The sequence below is a fragment of the Strongylocentrotus purpuratus genome, unplaced genomic scaffold (genome assembly GCF_000002235.5).
Source record: "Strongylocentrotus purpuratus isolate Spur 01 unplaced genomic scaffold, Spur_5.0 spur5_scaffold_3, whole genome shotgun sequence".
NCBI classification, from domain to species: Eukaryota; Metazoa; Echinodermata; class Echinoidea; order Camarodonta; family Strongylocentrotidae; genus Strongylocentrotus; species Strongylocentrotus purpuratus.
Genome location: NW_022145609.1, coordinates 14,873,248 through 14,891,178, shown reverse-complemented (window position 1 = coordinate 14,891,178; position 17,931 = coordinate 14,873,248). Strand labels below are relative to the sequence as shown.

Here is a 17,931-nt window from a genome sequence, read left to right as displayed (position 1 = left end):
CAGCAAGCTCAAAAATGTTTGTTAACCATTGTGGTCTTGTATCCATTATGATGATGATGATACATGATGATGATACATACATGCGCATGCTATTTAACATTAACATTTTCTGTCCCATACTGTCTGTGCCTCATATATTTAAAGTCATTTCAATTCTGGCTATTGCCAATACCCCAAAATGCCCAGATGTAAATTTCATGTCCCGATTTTAAATGAACTCTGGGATAGCTTGGTCGTTTCCGGTCATTTCACCTAGTTGTGTAGATGTGCCCGCCATCCAGTCTCAGCCGGAGCTGGAGTTGCAGAGCTATCTAGCTGCCTACATACTACCTTTCACTTAGTCTTTGACTCCATTATCTTAAATTATTTCTTTACAACCAAATTGTTAATTGGAATCTGGTGCGGTACTGTGAACCTGCTGTGTGCTGGTCGCACGATAATGAACAGCAAAAACCTTTGGAGATATCCCTCGATGAAAGATGTGACTTGGGTAAAATTCCAAACAAACCCTATACAGCACATGATATAGAAAAGTTGCTTAGAAGGCAAGACAAGTATGAAATCACTTCACGATCGTGACTGTGTTCACAGCAGTTTGACAAAGAAAAATTCCAAAATGATGGACATGCAGTTGTATTTAAATATTTCTTCTTGACCAAACATGGACTAGCAGCTAACGAGAGCTTTCGGATACGTGTAATGCACAGGCATAATATGTGATATGAACGTGCGCCACATGTATGCACCGTATACACCGGATGCATGTTAGCATCAGAAGTAGTTTGAAATTACATCTAAGAGGTCATCATCGGGGCATATGAGGGTATTGGCGATAGCAAGAATTGGTCTATTCTATTATTTAATCTATTGATATTCACATACTTGTAAACAGTTGTAATAAAACATTGTGTACATGTACATGTGTTTGCTTTTAAAAATTGTATTATTGTTGTTGGTTTGCATTTTTGCATATAGGATAAAGGAGAGATTTTAAATGCATACATATCTGAAATAGTTATGATATCAAATATGATATCAACTGCTTCCTCAAAAAAATGCTCTTGCTAGTATTAAGGGCTGAGTAGTCTAAATGTTTACATATACCCCTTGCCAAGCTGATAATTTTGATACATCTTACATTCAAGGGAGAGAGACCCCAAGGACAATTGGCACAAAGGCAAAAATGAAAAGTTTTACAGATGAGAGCCAAAAGGGCATCAACCCACTTAAATGAGTTAATGCCTTCTGACCCTTAACTCAGTGAGTTAAAGGCCCACTACACTACTTGTAGCTACTTGTGCCCTTTATATAACAAACCATGCCTAATCGGTGACCATTGGTCCCCCATGATCCTCTTTTTCTTATGTTAACTGAGAGCTGAGTTGATGAGATAACCACCTGTCCAGTGACCTTGTAGGGCGCTCTAATCCCTCCTGTTAACTACGGCAGATAAGCTTTAATGCCTTCTGGGCTTAAGCATAACTGAAAGTGCCTTAAACTTCATGGTTTGTTATCTAGGAAGCAGCCTCAGTTTAATCTGTCTTCGCTTATTCTGGAAGGCCAAGTGTCATTCCCTAGGTTCTAATGTAACAAAACAAGAACGATTTGGTCATGAATGCATAAAATGAAGAAAAAAGAGAAAGAGAAATTATTTTCTTTGTGACAGGTATTTGTGTTTTCATATAGTTATAGAATAAGGGTGATTTGTACAGAATGAAGAGGATGACATTTCAACACCATAAATCAGTGCACTTAATACTCTATGCACATAGCCAAGGTTTTAACCAGGCCTAAAGTTATTAGGGGCTATCAAGAATACAGGCCTACACTGTATGTTTATAAAGGGCATAGTAGGCAGTGTGTGGTGACATCTACATAAAGGTACATAGTATTCATTGCTTCATATGTAAATACACTTTTATATTTATATCATTATTTACATATGAAGAGCTCATTACTAAAGATTTTTAATGCATTACAATGTTGGAATATTGATAGCTGCATTTGGATATTATATTAAATTAAATTCACAAAAGAAGTATACATGATTTGTCTAAAAACAGATTATATAGATTTGTGATGAATCCTGTCTATTCTCTCATTTTCTTGCAGACTTTTGTACTACAAATACATGCCTGAACGGAGGAACTTGTACAAATTCGGCATGTGTTTGTGTTGATGGATATTCTGGCTCGACTTGTGAAATAGGTACGTGAAATACATACGGTACTAATCAATCACCCCAAAACATATCATATTTTGAGAGAAGTCAAAGATATCATTGTTTTCTAAGTGATAGTTTTTTTTGTATTTTTATATACCCGGTAGTTAAATAAGTAGGTTGATTTGTACAGAATGAAGAGGATGACATTGCCACACCATAAGTTAGTAGACTAACTCTACACAAATAACCAAGGTTTTAACCTGGCCTAAATTTAGCGGCCTTCATGAATACAGGCCTTTGTTTATGAAGGGCATGGCAGGCAGTGTGTAGTGGCATCTACATGAAGTACATATTATTAATTGCCCCATACATGTATGTAAATACCGGTAAGCTATTATTTAAAATCTGTATTTGCATATGCGAAGAGCTCATTACAAAAGGTGTTAAATGCATTACAATATTAAAATATTGGTAGCAGCATTTAGATATATGATTCTTTTTCAGTCAGGTGGCGCTAGCTGCCCTGCTGTGGCCATCACAACTTTACACCATCCTTTTCTGTCTGCTGTTGCTCTCGTTGCCTCTGACTGCTTTTCCCCTGTCCATATGTGGAAACCAGGAAATAGCAGGTCTGCCTCTTCTCACCCTGGCTTCCACTGTTCCTGTTACAAGGGACTTTCCAAGACCATCTCTCCTTTACTACATGGCCAAAAAACTGCAGTTTCCTTCTTGCACTACTATTTGTGAGCAAAATCTCTATATCCAGCTTGTCCAGTACCCATCGGTTTGTTCTTCTGTCTGTTCACAGGACCCTCAGTATTCGCTGATACACCCACATTTCAAAGGCATCTCCTCTCTTTTTATCTCTTTTGGTCATGGCCCATGTCAATGCTATCTAGAATTTGATATCATATTAATATTCACAAAAGAAGTATAAAAGATTTGTCTAAAAACTTATTTTGTTCCATTTTCTTGCAGACTTTTGTACTACAAATACATGCGAACACGGAGGAATTTGTACACCTTCGGGATGTGTTTGTTTCGATGGATATTCTGGCGTGACTTGTGAAATAGGTACATGAAATACATATTATTAAATCAACCCCCCCCCCCCCAAAAAAAAAAAAAAATAATGATAATAATAATAATAAATAAATAAATAAATAAATAAATAAATAAATAAATAAATTTAGAGAAGTTAAAGATATTGTATAATTTTTTCCCCTTTCACAGGGTTCTTTATTTTCAAAACATATTCCAAAATATACAGTATATCCATACATTATGTGGAAATGATTAAAGAAACAATTTCCAAACATAATGGCTAAACAAAGATAATAATCATCACTACCAAAAACTTTGTGGCAGATAAAACGATATCATATACGGTAAAATATTTCATGATGCAGTTCTGCATTATAAATCTGCCCTTTACCCCTTTTTTGCAGGATTTGTACCTATTGCTTTGCATCTACGTACCTTCATAAACAGTTGCTGTCAAACCTCAGGAGTACACGCTATGAATGGATGAGGCCAGGCACTGTGCTCCTGGAACAGAGCATTTTTACTACAAAGCAAATGCCAACTTGTGGTTCTTGTCATAACACATTATATTTAAAGATTGTCACACCTGCCATTCAGTTTTTTCATTGTGTAAATTTTCTTTTTCACACTTTTTTTTCTATCCTTTACAGTAAATGAGTGCACAACTCTTACTCCCTGCAAGAATGGAGGAACATGTGCTGATTTAGATGGAGACCCCGGTTACTCATGCAACTGTACAGAACAATACACAGGACCAACTTGTGAAGAAGGTATATGCTTCAGACTTTGTCATTGTCACCTCTTTTTAAGAAAGAGAGGTATAAAAAACAAACACTAAGTGATGTTCCAATCTGTGCGATTAATATGGATGAGCCCAGGTACTCTGCTTCCTGTAACTGTGTCAGGGCATTGTTGCAGTATGCTTATTTTCTATGACTATAAAGCTAATGCCAACTTGTGGTTCTTGTCATAACATGCCATATTTAAAGATTGTCACACCTGCTATGCTAACTAATTCAGTTTCTCATTTTAGTAAATTTTCTATTGCACACTTTCTTTTCTATCTTTTACAGAAAATGAGTGCATAACTCTTACTCCCTGCATGAATGGAGGAACATGTACAGAAAGTATGGGTTCAGAAACTACAGATACCAGTGATATCGGTTACTCATGCAGCTGTGTAGCAGGATACACAGGAATAGATTGTGAAACAGGTATATGCTTCAAACTTTTTCATTGTCGCCTCCTATTATGAAAAGAGATTTGAAAGAAAAATTACATGAAGAAGACAACTCTTAATAATGTTCCCATCTGTGTGATTAATAATTTTGGTTTCTCCTATGGGTAGATATTAATTTCGAAATGATTAGAAACCATGTTCTTGTTATTAATATATTTTTATTTAGTACAATACTGGAGGCTCTGGGGTCTCTCATGAGATATGGATGTACTGATGAGGAATATCTGTGTGATTGCAACTTAACCAATTGGCAGCCCTTGCTTACAATGAGGCATCACATTCTTAATGTTCCTATTAGCATGATGTGTAATGAAAACATGATATAACACTCTTTTCCATTGTATCTGTTGTCGCTTTTATCTATTGTTTGTAATAAAATGTTAACTTTTTCTTTTTATTGATGGTAATGTATGGAGATTACACACAAATTCTCTGTACCCAAGTCAACAAGCACTTGCTTATTAACTTTTGAGTCCATTTTTACATATTAAGCAGTTACAGTAATCATTGCCATTTTGATGGGATCTCTGATCAAGGTCCTTTCTTTTGGAGTAAATCACATTCACCAATTTTCTTTTTCTCTTATCCATGAATCAGTCTTTAACCAACTTTATATGAATTGGAACGTCTTTTTTTTCTACATTTAGGTGGTGTTGCACATATATTTGTGTTCCATCTAAGGATCTCCTATGTGTACATCCATGTATAGTTTCCTCTTTATTCAATCACAGATTACTCCCAGTCCTGTGTGCTGGTTCGTCTTTTCTTATCATGAGATGCCTGTCTCTCCTTCTCCCTCTCGCTCTCTATCCCTCTGGACTCCAATAATCATCTTCCTTCAATGCAGACTTATTGTAAATTTACCTGGGCTCATTTACTATGCGTTATTTGGCTACAAGGTGGCGTTACGGCATGGTCTTATATTTATTGTACATGTGGTCTGGATAAGCAATATTTAAATTGTTACTGTGGTTGTAAACAAAAGAAAATGAATGTTACGACTTAACTGGAATCTCTAATATTCTATTGCGTGAACATTTACACCTAACTTTCTATTTCAAAGCTCACAATATTTGATCACTGAATATTTTCATGGGCTTTTCTTATGAGTTTCTTTTATTTTACTTTTACTATTTTTCATATTTAAATGAAATTGAGTTAAATCTCATTTGTGTTCGGTTTGAGTACAATTAAAGCTCATCCATCCAATAAGCTACCTGTGGAAGCTTTATAAGAGCTACCGCTTTATATCTGTAACATGCCTATAAAACAAAAGTTCTGCTAATCAAGAAAAGATGTTCAGCTGACATAAAATTATTTTTACACTAAAACTATCTATCTTGTATAGAGATATGTACATGTATGTACAGTAAATTTTATAACAGATCCCACCTTCTACGACACATATTTTGTTGAATGATTCAAACATATTTCATATATCTGTATAGCATTGTTGTTGTTGTTTTTTTTTCAGATATCAATGAATGTGATCCTGAACCATGTCTTAATGAAGGGGCTTGTATGAACATGGTTAATGGTTAATTTTATTTTTCATGATTTTGATTAATTTTTGTTGTATTTTCTTTTGTGGCTGTGATATTGTTACTTTTCCCTGAAGACATTAATGCATGTGACCCAGACCTATGTGACAATGGTGCGAGCTGCACAAACCAATTAATGAATTCTGGTGATGCTACTTTCACATGTGTCTGCATACCTGGATGGACAGGGGAAACCTGCTCAGATGGTTTGTACCGATTCCACCCCAAATAATTATTCTAAAATCATGATTAAGATGAAAGATATGGTACACTGTTGCCCATAAAGTTTGAACATTGTGTTCATACCTCTTTTCATGAATTGACTGTGACAATATGATCTTATCTTGATAGATAAAGCTATGACTCTTAACATTAACCAATGAAGTTCTGAGTAGATGTAAACTGTATTATACTGTAACGCTAACAAGTAAAATATTCTGCTGACATAGAATTGAATTATAAAACTAAAACTATCCATCTTGCAAAGAGAAAATTGTGTACATGTATGTACAGTAAATTTAATAGGAGATTCCAACTTCTATGACACATATTTTGTTCAATGATTCAAACATATTTCATGTTTGTATAGCATTGTTGGTTTTATTTGTTTTTCAGATATCAATGAATGTGATTCTAAACCGTGTCTAAATGAAGGGACTTGTATGAACATGGTTAATGCTTACATGTGCACTTGTGTCCTTGGATATTCAGGAATGAACTGTGAAACTGGTATTGATTGTGCTTATTTTTTCAGAATACAAATGTATATATATTTCATAATGGGAGACATTGATCTAGTTTACTCATTCATCAACTTGAAATTATAGATATATTATGTCATAAAACATTTTATGAATGAAAAGTGTCACATAACAACATTATATAACAAAATTGCTCACAGCCAATAAAATGTAGTGATTTGAGTAGCATTAAACAGGTATTTAACTTGTATTGATCATACATTTTCTGGAATGGTGCCTGCTTTGTCTTTTAGCAGGTGTTTTCTGATAAATAAGTTTGTGTACTGGTACTCCTACACACAAAGCGACTCATTGGTGTCAAGCAATTGTCGTCTACAGTCACCTTTGCTTGATATGCTGTGTAAGATAGCCCCTCCTTAGTCCCACAAGCACATGCAGACATGGCATGATAACTCCTTGAAGATACGGATTTAAATGCCTACTTCATTGGTCAGTTGATATCTTCCGGAGCCCCCAATATGTGGTCAAATAAATGCTAATGTTGAGTAGATTTGCACACTATTTTGATTTTATATTCTTTTTGATTCCACCATATATTTAGTAGAAACATTTAGCACAATGATTTATATAGTCACATCTGGAAAATGGAAAAATATGCGAGAATCCCAATCTACGGGTTAGACGTTAGAAGGAGCTAGGCCCAACTTGTAAAGAGTAAACAAATTGGACTCTAAAAAATACAAAGCTCACAGGTAATGGAAAACGTTGGGCATTTAAAGGAAACCTGAACCCAAAGAATAAGTGTAGGTTTTCTGAAAAATGAGATGTATTCCTGCCCTTTGATGTACAATATTCCTTACGAAAATGTACAAGATATATACAAATGAAGATATTCCTGGCATGATGTGATGCCTTTCAGCATGACATGGGCGCAGCCATTTTCTTAAAAATGTGACGTATCTGTTGAAGTTGTACATGTATCATGCACCAAGCATTAGTTGGAAAGAATTTTTAAATCAATAACGAAACCTTTACTTTTCAATGCAAAAAAATAACAACGAGATGATAGAAATTATATTAGGTGAAAAATAAATAACAGGGGCACAATTGTAACAAATTTATTTATAAAAACTACACTATAGCAGTTGACAAGTCTATTTCATTTATGAGCAACCTTCACCCAGAAGAGCACAAACTAATTCATGCAATTTGTGTTCTGGCACTTATAGTACAAAGGATAATAGCAGGTGAATGAAATGCTTTATCACCACACACGTCTGGGAAAGAAGCATCCATAAATTTGAATACATTTACTTGATAAATGACTTCGCATAGTACGTCACATTATCAAGAAAATGGCGATGCCCATGCCGTGCTGAGAAACTGTACTTTATTTTTGCTTTATACCTCTCTCATACAATTTGGTGGGGAATCTTGTAGATGTATGGGTAATGACGTAATACATCTCTCAGAATAAGTAAAGTTATTACTTGGGGTTCGGTTTCCTTTAACATTTTAGTTTGCATGATTTTGATTATTTTGTTGTATTTTCTTTTGTGGCTGTGATATTGTTTGCTTTGCCCTGAAGACATTAATGCATGTGATCCCAACCCATGTGTCAATGAAGTGAACTGCACAAACCACTTAATGAATCCCGGTGATGCTACTTTCACATGTGTCTGCATACCTGGATGGACAGGGGAAACTTGCTCAGATGGTTTGTACCAATTCCACCTCAAATAAATATTCTAAAATCATGATTAAGATGAAAGATATGGTACACTGTTGCCCATAAAGTTTGAATATTGTGTTCATACCTCTTCACATGAATTGTGATGGTGGATATTAAAATTAGTGTGTATATTGAGGGGAAAATATGATGGTTTCTATCCATGCTGGAAGGTTTACTTGGCTAAACAAGATGGTTACTCGCTTTTATTACATTGGTATAGGGTACACACTTGCAGAAAATATGCTCAACATTGGAAACTGTTTTCTATTCCTTTAAAAAAATGTCTGCTTCCTTATGATTTGTTTCAATCATTTTAGTGTCAATGTTTGTGTGTGTGTGTGAGCCTGGAGCCATGGAATGATAACTACTTTAAAGTCGTACTGTACTAGAAGCACTACAGCAAAATCAAATCTAGCGCCATCTCAGGGCAGCTGTATCAGTATGGTCCGGTAACTTGCTGGATCCCTTACTGCACTCTTGCTTCTTGCTTCTTGCATCCCGTTCTCTGTTTGTTGTAAATATAAGTTAGCTGGCATCCCATGGAAATACATGTATTGGAATTAACACGCTTCAGTGGGCTGACTCCAAAGTTGTACTTCTGACAGTTTTGTGAAAGAATGCCCTGATTGCTACTCAAGTTTCTTTGGGTTCTTGCACAAAGAGATTTCCTGGTCTTTCCTCTCCTCTCAAGAGGGTTTTATTTGGATGTTAATTTTAAGAGCCTTTTTTGTTGTTTCCCATCTAATTCATGTGCATCATTATTTTATATTTAACACTAACCATGTATTGAATTATGTTAGCATTGATCTGAGTAACTTTAAACTGGTATTGTGACTTGTTAATGATAATAATTTTCTGTGCTGGGGCCCAGGTTTGTTTTTAGCAGGTTTGTTCTGATATTGTAAATAAGTACTTTGGTATATATTTGAATTTGAAGAGCTGATTAATCAAAGGAGCTTGATGTTTATTTGTGTAACAAAGCTATTGTCAATATTCAGTAGAAATAATTATGCAATGAAATACAGAACTTCTGCTGACTTTATATTGCATGGTACACTGTAAATACATGTACACAGATGTGCATTTCTCTTGCTCGATTGTAAGATGTCATGTTGGGAAATATGGATCAAAATACTAATGAGCAATTTAGCTTTTTTGTATATACTGGTATCGTATATTGATTGTACTAATCTACTTTATTTTCTCATTATATTGTGTATGGTTGTCATTATAATTGTGCATTTATATCAAGAAAAAAAATTAATATTTATACTCGCTTTCCTTACATTGGTGACGGGTACACTCTTGCACAAGAGGTAGAGGTGTTGTGATATAATAAGTTGACTCAAAATGCAAAGGTCGCAGTTTCGAGCCCCGGGACAGGACGGCACTTATGTACTTGAGCGAGGCACTTTATCTACATTGCTCCTATTTCAAGGGAGTGGAAAATGTGCACTGTAAAGCGCTGAGTCTTACTAGAATCCAGTGACTTGGGAAATAATATGGTATAATCCCTTTGGTCAGTTACGCTGTAACTGGTGAAGCACTTAATATGAAACAGTTATTATAATTTGTATTGTTATTAGAAAATATGCTCCATATTGAAACCTGTAATCTATTCCTTCACAAATTGTCTCTGCTTGCAATTATCCTTATGATGATTTTTTTTTAATCCATTTAGTGTGTTTGTATGTGTGTGTGTGTGTGTTTTTAGCCCAGGGTATATTCCATCTTGTCTTTACTACTCCCCTTTCACTTTATCCCATGCTTCCTCTGGATGTAGACTTGTAAAGATTCTTTTTCATTCCCCTTCATATCTTTTTCTTGCCATTTGATTCTTAAAATCAGAGGTGAACTATTCATTTTCAGTGTTCATGTACATGTATTTATAAACAACTATTATGTTAAATGCAAGTCTTTACTCTTTAGCTTTCTGTGGGTGCTTTTGTTGTGCATCATAAAGTAAATGAATCTCTGGTACATATACTCTTTATGTCTACAAGACATGGACAATTTGCTGATCAAACAAGTTTTTTCCCTGCATTACTTTTGAAATCTCGCTCTAATCTTTAAGGCAGGCTTGACTGTACATAAATCTTTGGCTAAGAATGTTTTCGTAGCAGGAATGTGGAACCATAGTAATGCTGGGAATCATCATCACGCATCTTTATGTTCTTTCTTCCCTCTGATAATTTTAAACCATTCCCCATTTTAGGTGGTGCAGGAAAAGTTATTACTCAGTTTGCTGATATTGGCAGGCTCATGATATTGTGTAAATCTATTATTGCTTCAAAGATTTGTGTACTGGTACTCCTATACACAAAGCGACTCATTGGTATTTAGTAATTGCCATCTACAATCACCTTTTCTTGATATGCTGTGCAAGATAGTCCGTCCTTAGTCTCACACGCTCATGGGGATAACTTCTTTAAGATATGGATTTAAATGAAAGTTATACAGTATGCATTCAAGGAATATTGTACCTACAATGCAAAGACGTGGCAGTCAAAAAGGGTATTATTTTTTGTGCTTAATAGTAAACTTTTGGTCCAACAAGTGGAAACATGCAAGAGAAGACATTTATTGAACCCACCGCATGGTGAAGTATTCGCCAGCTTAAATATCTACCTTGATTTTTATCATCTTTCTATTCTCACTTCTCAGCTATTATAAATATGGGGATAACTTCTTTAAGATATGGATTTAAATGAAAGTTATACAGTATGCATTCAAGGAATATTGTACCTACAATGCAAAGACGTGGCAGTCAAAAAGGGTATTATTTTTTGTGCTTAATAGTAAACTTTTGGTCCAACAAGTGGAAACATGCAAGAGAAGACATTTATTGAACCCACCGCATGGTGAAGTATTCGCCAGCTTAAATATCTACCTTGATTTTTATCATCTTTCTATTCTCACTTCTCAGCTATTATAAATATTCTACAGAATTTGTTTGGATTTATACTATATTTGTAGTCTTGAACGTTCACGACTGTTTTTGGTATGAATGCTTCAGATTTTATTTTCAGTCATTTCTGGTACTCAAGATTCCCTTTATAGAGCTGGTATGAATGATGGCATCTGCAAGGCTCGTGATTTTTAAATGGGCTGTCAACTAACAAACAAATGAGATGGATAAGATATGAAGCCAACCTAACAGATATTTTTCACTCCGTTTTTCTTTTGGTCCAGATATCAATGATTGCTTCAACAACCCCTGTATGAATGGAGGAATCTGCAACGACTTGGTCAATGACTATAACTGTACATGTCCGAAAGGATTCAATGGAACAGACTGTGAAAATGGTAACATATCATGCAGCTTAGATATCCCTTTCAAATACACTTCTTCAGAATACCTAAGAGCTGAAACCTGTAGTGGAAGCACTCTTTTTATTATTACAGGGGTCCCCCAGAAAAAGCATGAAGGAAAAGCGATATACACATGTGTAGATAAAATGTAAAAGTACATGTATGTATCAGGTGCATATATGTAGGAAACTGATATATGTATTTATATACTATGTACCCCGTTATCCCCATTTCAAAGAGAGCAGTGTGGTGTCTGTAATTTATTCTTTGACCCATGCATGACTCATGTAAATTTGATTTTTGATTTGTTTTGCATGAAAGTTTGATTTGCGCTGTTTTTTAATTTTGTTTATATATTCATATGTAGTTACATCATAGATAGAATTATGTAAAGGAATTGTGTCCAGTATATTATACACAATCTCATATTTTTATTCATTTGCTGATCATGTAGACAGAACTATGTGTATCATTCTTTAGCTAATGAGTTTGCACATTTTTAAAAGATTTTTCAGAGGACTTGTGAGAGCCATGTCATTTTTGTTTTCCTTATTAAATTGAAATTAGGTATGATATATCCGAGTTGGGCATGACATGAACAATTTGTTTGATAAATCTAACCAGTAATTTAGATTAAAAATGTATTTAGTTCAAAAGTGCAAATTGCTTATATCTGAATGCTGCTAGCAGGTATATTTCCTCTTGATAACCGTAGGTATAGAAATACTAAAACTGGGGCCAACTAATTGAGATTTATTATTCATTTCAAGACTATTGGAGTTACTGACAAAAGTATGCTTCATGCAGTTTGTGTTGTTTTGCATGCATGACACAATGGATCATGTGTATTATGATTCCTCACAAGTATTTCTCTGCCTTTTCTCGGTCCAAATTGAAAATATTTGTGAAGTTTCAAAAGCAATAGCCAATAAAAAGATATCAAGAAAAAAAAATTATCAGACAGATAAAATTGATAATAGAAGAGATTGTTACAAGAAACAAACTGTTAAAGGTGAGGGTCTTTGACATAGTTCAATGGTCAGTTTTCATCTACTAGAGCCCCTGCCCCCCCCCCCCCAATTTGCTTAAATAAATGGTAATGCTAAGCAGATTTGCATACTATTTTAATTTTTTATTCATTTTGATAACACCATATATTTAACAAAAATAGTGCAAACATACCCAAGAATCTCAATCTACGGGGTAGATGTTAGAAGGAGCTAGGCCCAACTTCTAAAAAGTAAAAAAATTGCACTTAACAAAATACAAAGCTCGCAGATAATGGAAAACGTTGAGCATTTAACCTTTTAGTTTGCATGATTTTGATTATTTCTGTTGTATTTTCTTTTGTGGCTGTGATATTGTTTGCTTTGCCTTGAAGACAATGATGCATGTGACCCTAACCCATGTGACAATGGTGCGACCTGCACAAACCACTTAATGAATCCCGGTGATGCTACTTTCACATGTGTCTGCATACCTGGATGGACAGGGGAAACTTGCTCAGTTGGTTTGTACCAATTCCACCCCAAATAATAATTCCAAAATCATGATTAAGATGAACAATATGGTACACGGTTGCCCATAAAGTTGGAATATATTGTCCATACCTCTTTTCATGAGTTGACTGTGACAATATGGTTTTATCTTGATAGTTAAAGTTTATATCTTCTCAGACCTTTATTGATCAATCTCTCTATGACTCTTTAGATTAACCAATTAAGTTCTGAGAAGAATAACTATTTTTTCACAGTCATTTCATGAAAAGAGGCAAGATTTTTTTTTCCAACTCAATGAGCAACAGTGTCGTATTGGGAAATTGAATTTTTGTATTATGCTGATCTTATGCAGATTTGCACACAACTAGTCTTCTTTCCCTATTTTTAAAAAATACCATTACATATTCAGTAGAAACCTTTTGCACAATAATTTACTGTATCTGACCAGTGCAAAAAATAATTTTATTGAAGTATAAAACATGTGTACCAAATACTAATCATGTATGTATGTGGTAAATTTGAGCATACCAGTAGTTTACTTTTAGATAAACACTATGTACTGTGTTGTATACCAGTAAATGACAAAACATGATTTTAAAGACACCAAGGCTAAATCTATACTCAATTATTAGTACCTCTATTATTTCACACAGAATATATTTAATCACGTGTCTCTATTTGTACCACCCAAGAATCTTTGGTAAATAATCCAATCATATATTGTTTTATGGCATCATAAAACACTTCAATGATGAGCTGTTTGTTTATATGTTAACAACAGTATTATATATTTTCTATTGATTCACAAAATTTTCAATTTCAGATCCATGAGGGCTTATGTAAATTTAGAAGTTACCTCAAAAATACTTCAGGGCCTTGAAGCTGTCAATTTTCTAATGCTATTTTACAGAATATTCTTTTGTTATAGTCTTAACAATTTTCTCTTTATCGTAATCATTTAAACAAGGTTTGTTGGAAGTGAATAGGCACTAAGCTTTACAAATTTTCAAAGCACTTGTATTATACATAAAAATGTAGAAGCAAAGTTACTGCCTAAAGATGCTGATCAAGAGCTTTAAATTATTGCCAAATGCCAGCATTGGAGAAAGAAAAAAATGTTTTGCTGTTTTGTATAAGATTCATTTTTAACATGCTGAAAGGGTTATTCAAATACAAATACGTATAATCCTTTTTGTCAAATGTGTAGATTTTCAGGAATGCAATGCGATGCCCTGCAGGAATGGTGGAACCTGCAATGATGGCATAAACTATTACAACTGCACTTGTCCTCCTGGATTCAATGGAACACGTTGTGAAAATAGTATGTGAACTTGAACATATAGGGGATGAGTAGCATGAAAATGCTTGATCTTTTATTTCTGAACATAAAAAGGGGTAGGATTGTTTCTAAGGTTGCTGAAAGCACATTTTATTTACCATGATAAGTGCATTTGCATATTGATTAATAACTTTGTGGCTATAAATCCTGCATTCAAGCAAACAAAAGTTTATGAATGTAAAGGGTATGCTGGAAGAAAGTATGTAGTTGTATTCAATACTATGGTTAATATCTTGGATATAATCCAATTCCCCCTTCTTCTTTTTTTACCCTTTGTGTGCAATATTATATGGGAGCATAACAAAATAAGCATAGTTTAATAGTAAATCTGCATCCTTTCTCTAGGGAAATAAAATGCTAATTTCTACAGAGTTTTTAAATACAGTGTATGTAGAATTTCTTGAATTCCTGCTGGCCTTTTCTAAAGAAAAGCTCTATGAAACAAATGAAGCAAAGCTGGTAGTATGATATTGCTGCCGATTGCATACAGTGTGTCAGTGATGGTATGAATAATCTGTTTATTAAGAGAAATAACAATTAATATGAAGGTTGTCTGGATCTTTCAGAAGTTGGCCATCGTAACTGAGATTGGTAATCTGATTGCAGAGTAAAATAACAATTGAAATGATCGCTTTTAAAGTGTGTCCTATGGAGGAAAAATATTTAGAAAGGGGCTGTTGTTTAAGTATTCATATCTACTGCAACTATTTCAGTCTGTCCTGCTGGTACTTTTGGAGATTATTGTATGGAGAGCTGTACATGCGTGTATGGGGCCAACTGCAGTAACGTTGATGGGATCTGCACTTGTGAGCCAGCATTTGAGGGAGCAGTTTGTAACAAAAGTAAGTGAATTTGTTGGTATTGTGATGGCTAAAGTCAAAGAGAATTTAGAGAAGTAGATATGCTTGATCATGATAAATGTCTCAATACATATCTACTTACATGTGAATTCATTGAATTGAATTGCACATGTGTGTCTTATTTTCCATTTACATCCAAACTTGACTCTTTATATGCCACACAAATAATCTCCCTGTGCCACATTATATTTATAATGGCATAGATATTTCAAAGGCTTCAAGACTATTTACCTGTCTCCAATGCAAGATTAATCTATACCAGTGTTGAAAGGGATGTAGTGGAGGTAATCAAGACCCCAAATGGGTAATTTTGCAAAGCTGTTATGTTTGAAGCTACCCTTCCATCAAGTGTTGCCTGTTGTTTTATGCAAAATTTCACATCTGGCAAATGAGTGTTAATGGTACATCACTCTTATATCCATGTATTAAAGGGGGAGTTCACCCTGGTATTAAGTTGGTTTTGATAGAAGCCGGAAATCAAAAGAAACAGGTCAGTTAAAGTTTGAGCAAAAACTGATTAAAAATAAGAAAGTTATACATTTTTGAAGGTGCGATCAATCAAACAAAAATTGGCAACTCAGTGACGCATCATCGAAGCTCCCCTCCCATCTGCCATGTACTATTTCATTCAGCCTAAATATAATTTTTGCAAATATGTTTTGATACAACCCCTGTATGAAACAAATCTATTCCTACATCAATAACTAAGAAAATTAAAATTCATGAGATTTTCTGTACAGAGCGAATTGGAGAGGAGCTCGCGAAGATACGTCACAGTTTTGCCAATTTGTGTTCTACTGATGACAACTTCTAATATTCATAACTTTCCTATTATTTAATCAGAATTTGCTCAAACTTTTACTGATTTGTTTCTCTCACATTTCTGCTTTTATTGAAACCCAATATTAGGATGGACTTCCCTAATAAGTTATACATTTGCATGTACTGTGCATGTTCTTGAATTAAAGTTGCTCACAGAATGCTCTTTAGGAATCTATTGAACAAATAGACCGTTTTGCATACTTTGACAAACTTCATGCTGTACAAGAAGAACATAATTTGTAATAATAACCCTCACCATGACTTAATGGTACTTCACTCTTTGCAGAGGAGGTTAACGTCACAGCAAGCCTGATATCTATGACCGATATAATATCAGAAGGCGACGACTTTACACTAGCTTGTCAGGTCAATCTCGCAGGGGAAGACCTCAATGAGGTTGCTTGGTACAGAGATAATGACAAACTCCCGGGTACAACGAATGGGGACCCTGACATGGGAATGTACAGCATCACCATCCTGGGAGCCGGTGCAAAAGATACAGGGGCCTACCGCTGCACTGCTGTGACAATAGGAAACAGATTTAATGCATCGAGCGAAGCCATTTCAGTTGATGTTGTTGGTGAGTAGCTAGAAAGGTTGATGAATGTGTAGAAACAAACTATACATGCATACAGAATTGTCATACGAATCGAAAATGTCAATATCTGGTTGATTTTTGCATACGGTGTACATGTAAATGTACATCCAATAAAGTAAGTGTGATTTTTTTTATTTAAAAAAATAAATAAATTACATGTAGATATCTGATATTCTCTCTCTAAAGTTCTATGTATATGTATAAACACCATACATTAACGGGTTAAAGTCCAAAATACAGGCATTTTAACACCTATAGACAGTTGCAAAAAAGAGTAGTGTGTGCTGATCCGTTTAGAAATTGTTGTAGGTATATTTTACAACATTCAGATTGTTCTGAGAATTCAGCATCGCATTGCAAATTATATTTACCAGATTTTTTATGTAATACCTGTTGTACTTGCATACCCTGCTCAATTTCATGGAATTTTGTATTTTGTACTGCTCCTTTCAGTTCCTGGTCAAATTGATCGTGAACTCAGCAAACTTGATGATTTTATCCAACTAAACCGAACGGCAAGTCTCAACTGTACCGTGTTCTCGAGCAGTGATGCAAGCATAGCATGGGAGCGGAATGGAGTGAGACTAGTGGATGATATGAACAGGACTAGCATTGAACCAAGCCAAGAAATGAGAAAAGGAGGGACGTATTTCTTCAGTGTGCTCAAGATATCTGACACTGTCCGAGAAGATAATGGAGTTTATAGGTGCTTGGCTATTGACGAAGCTGGGAATATAACCGACAGCGTGAATTTTAACATCTTTGTCCAAGGTAAAGAGTGAAAGTATTTTTTTTCAATAACAATTTTTGTATCCCCTTTTCTTTTGTTTAATTGATGTTCTATGACTGTTGATATAGATACCAATTAAATTATTGGATTCACTTACAATATATGCCCTCACAACTCTTTCTCTATCTCCACTCCCTTCATTTGGGAGCTTTCCAGTCGGATGCTATTTTCCAGGTATGCTTGTTTGTGTTCAAACCACCATGATATCCTCATTCTACCATGTAACTAATAATACATCAGGAAAGGAAGAAGTGATAACAGCAAGTGTGATTCTAGGACTTGAATCCTT

The 17,931-nt window shown here is 34.8% G+C and overlaps 1 protein-coding gene across 1 annotated transcript in view; it reads left to right on the top strand.

Annotated features, from left to right (window-relative positions):
• The window catches only part of LOC585698 (receptor-type tyrosine-protein phosphatase S), a 95,918-nt gene that overhangs the window by 32,898 nt on the left and 45,089 nt on the right, over nucleotides 1–17,931 (top strand). The window contains exons 8-17 of the mRNA XM_030996596.1: nucleotides 2,113–2,208; nucleotides 3,143–3,238; nucleotides 3,859–3,978; nucleotides 4,282–4,422; nucleotides 11,615–11,728; nucleotides 13,116–13,244; nucleotides 14,441–14,554; nucleotides 15,286–15,414; nucleotides 16,541–16,834; nucleotides 17,306–17,623. Coding sequence (XP_030852456.1) covers nucleotides 2,113–2,208; nucleotides 3,143–3,238; nucleotides 3,859–3,978; nucleotides 4,282–4,422; nucleotides 11,615–11,728; nucleotides 13,116–13,244; nucleotides 14,441–14,554; nucleotides 15,286–15,414; nucleotides 16,541–16,834; nucleotides 17,306–17,623 — 1,551 coding nt within the window. The remainder of the gene's footprint in view (nucleotides 1–2,112; nucleotides 2,209–3,142; nucleotides 3,239–3,858; nucleotides 3,979–4,281; nucleotides 4,423–11,614; nucleotides 11,729–13,115; nucleotides 13,245–14,440; nucleotides 14,555–15,285; nucleotides 15,415–16,540; nucleotides 16,835–17,305; nucleotides 17,624–17,931) is intronic.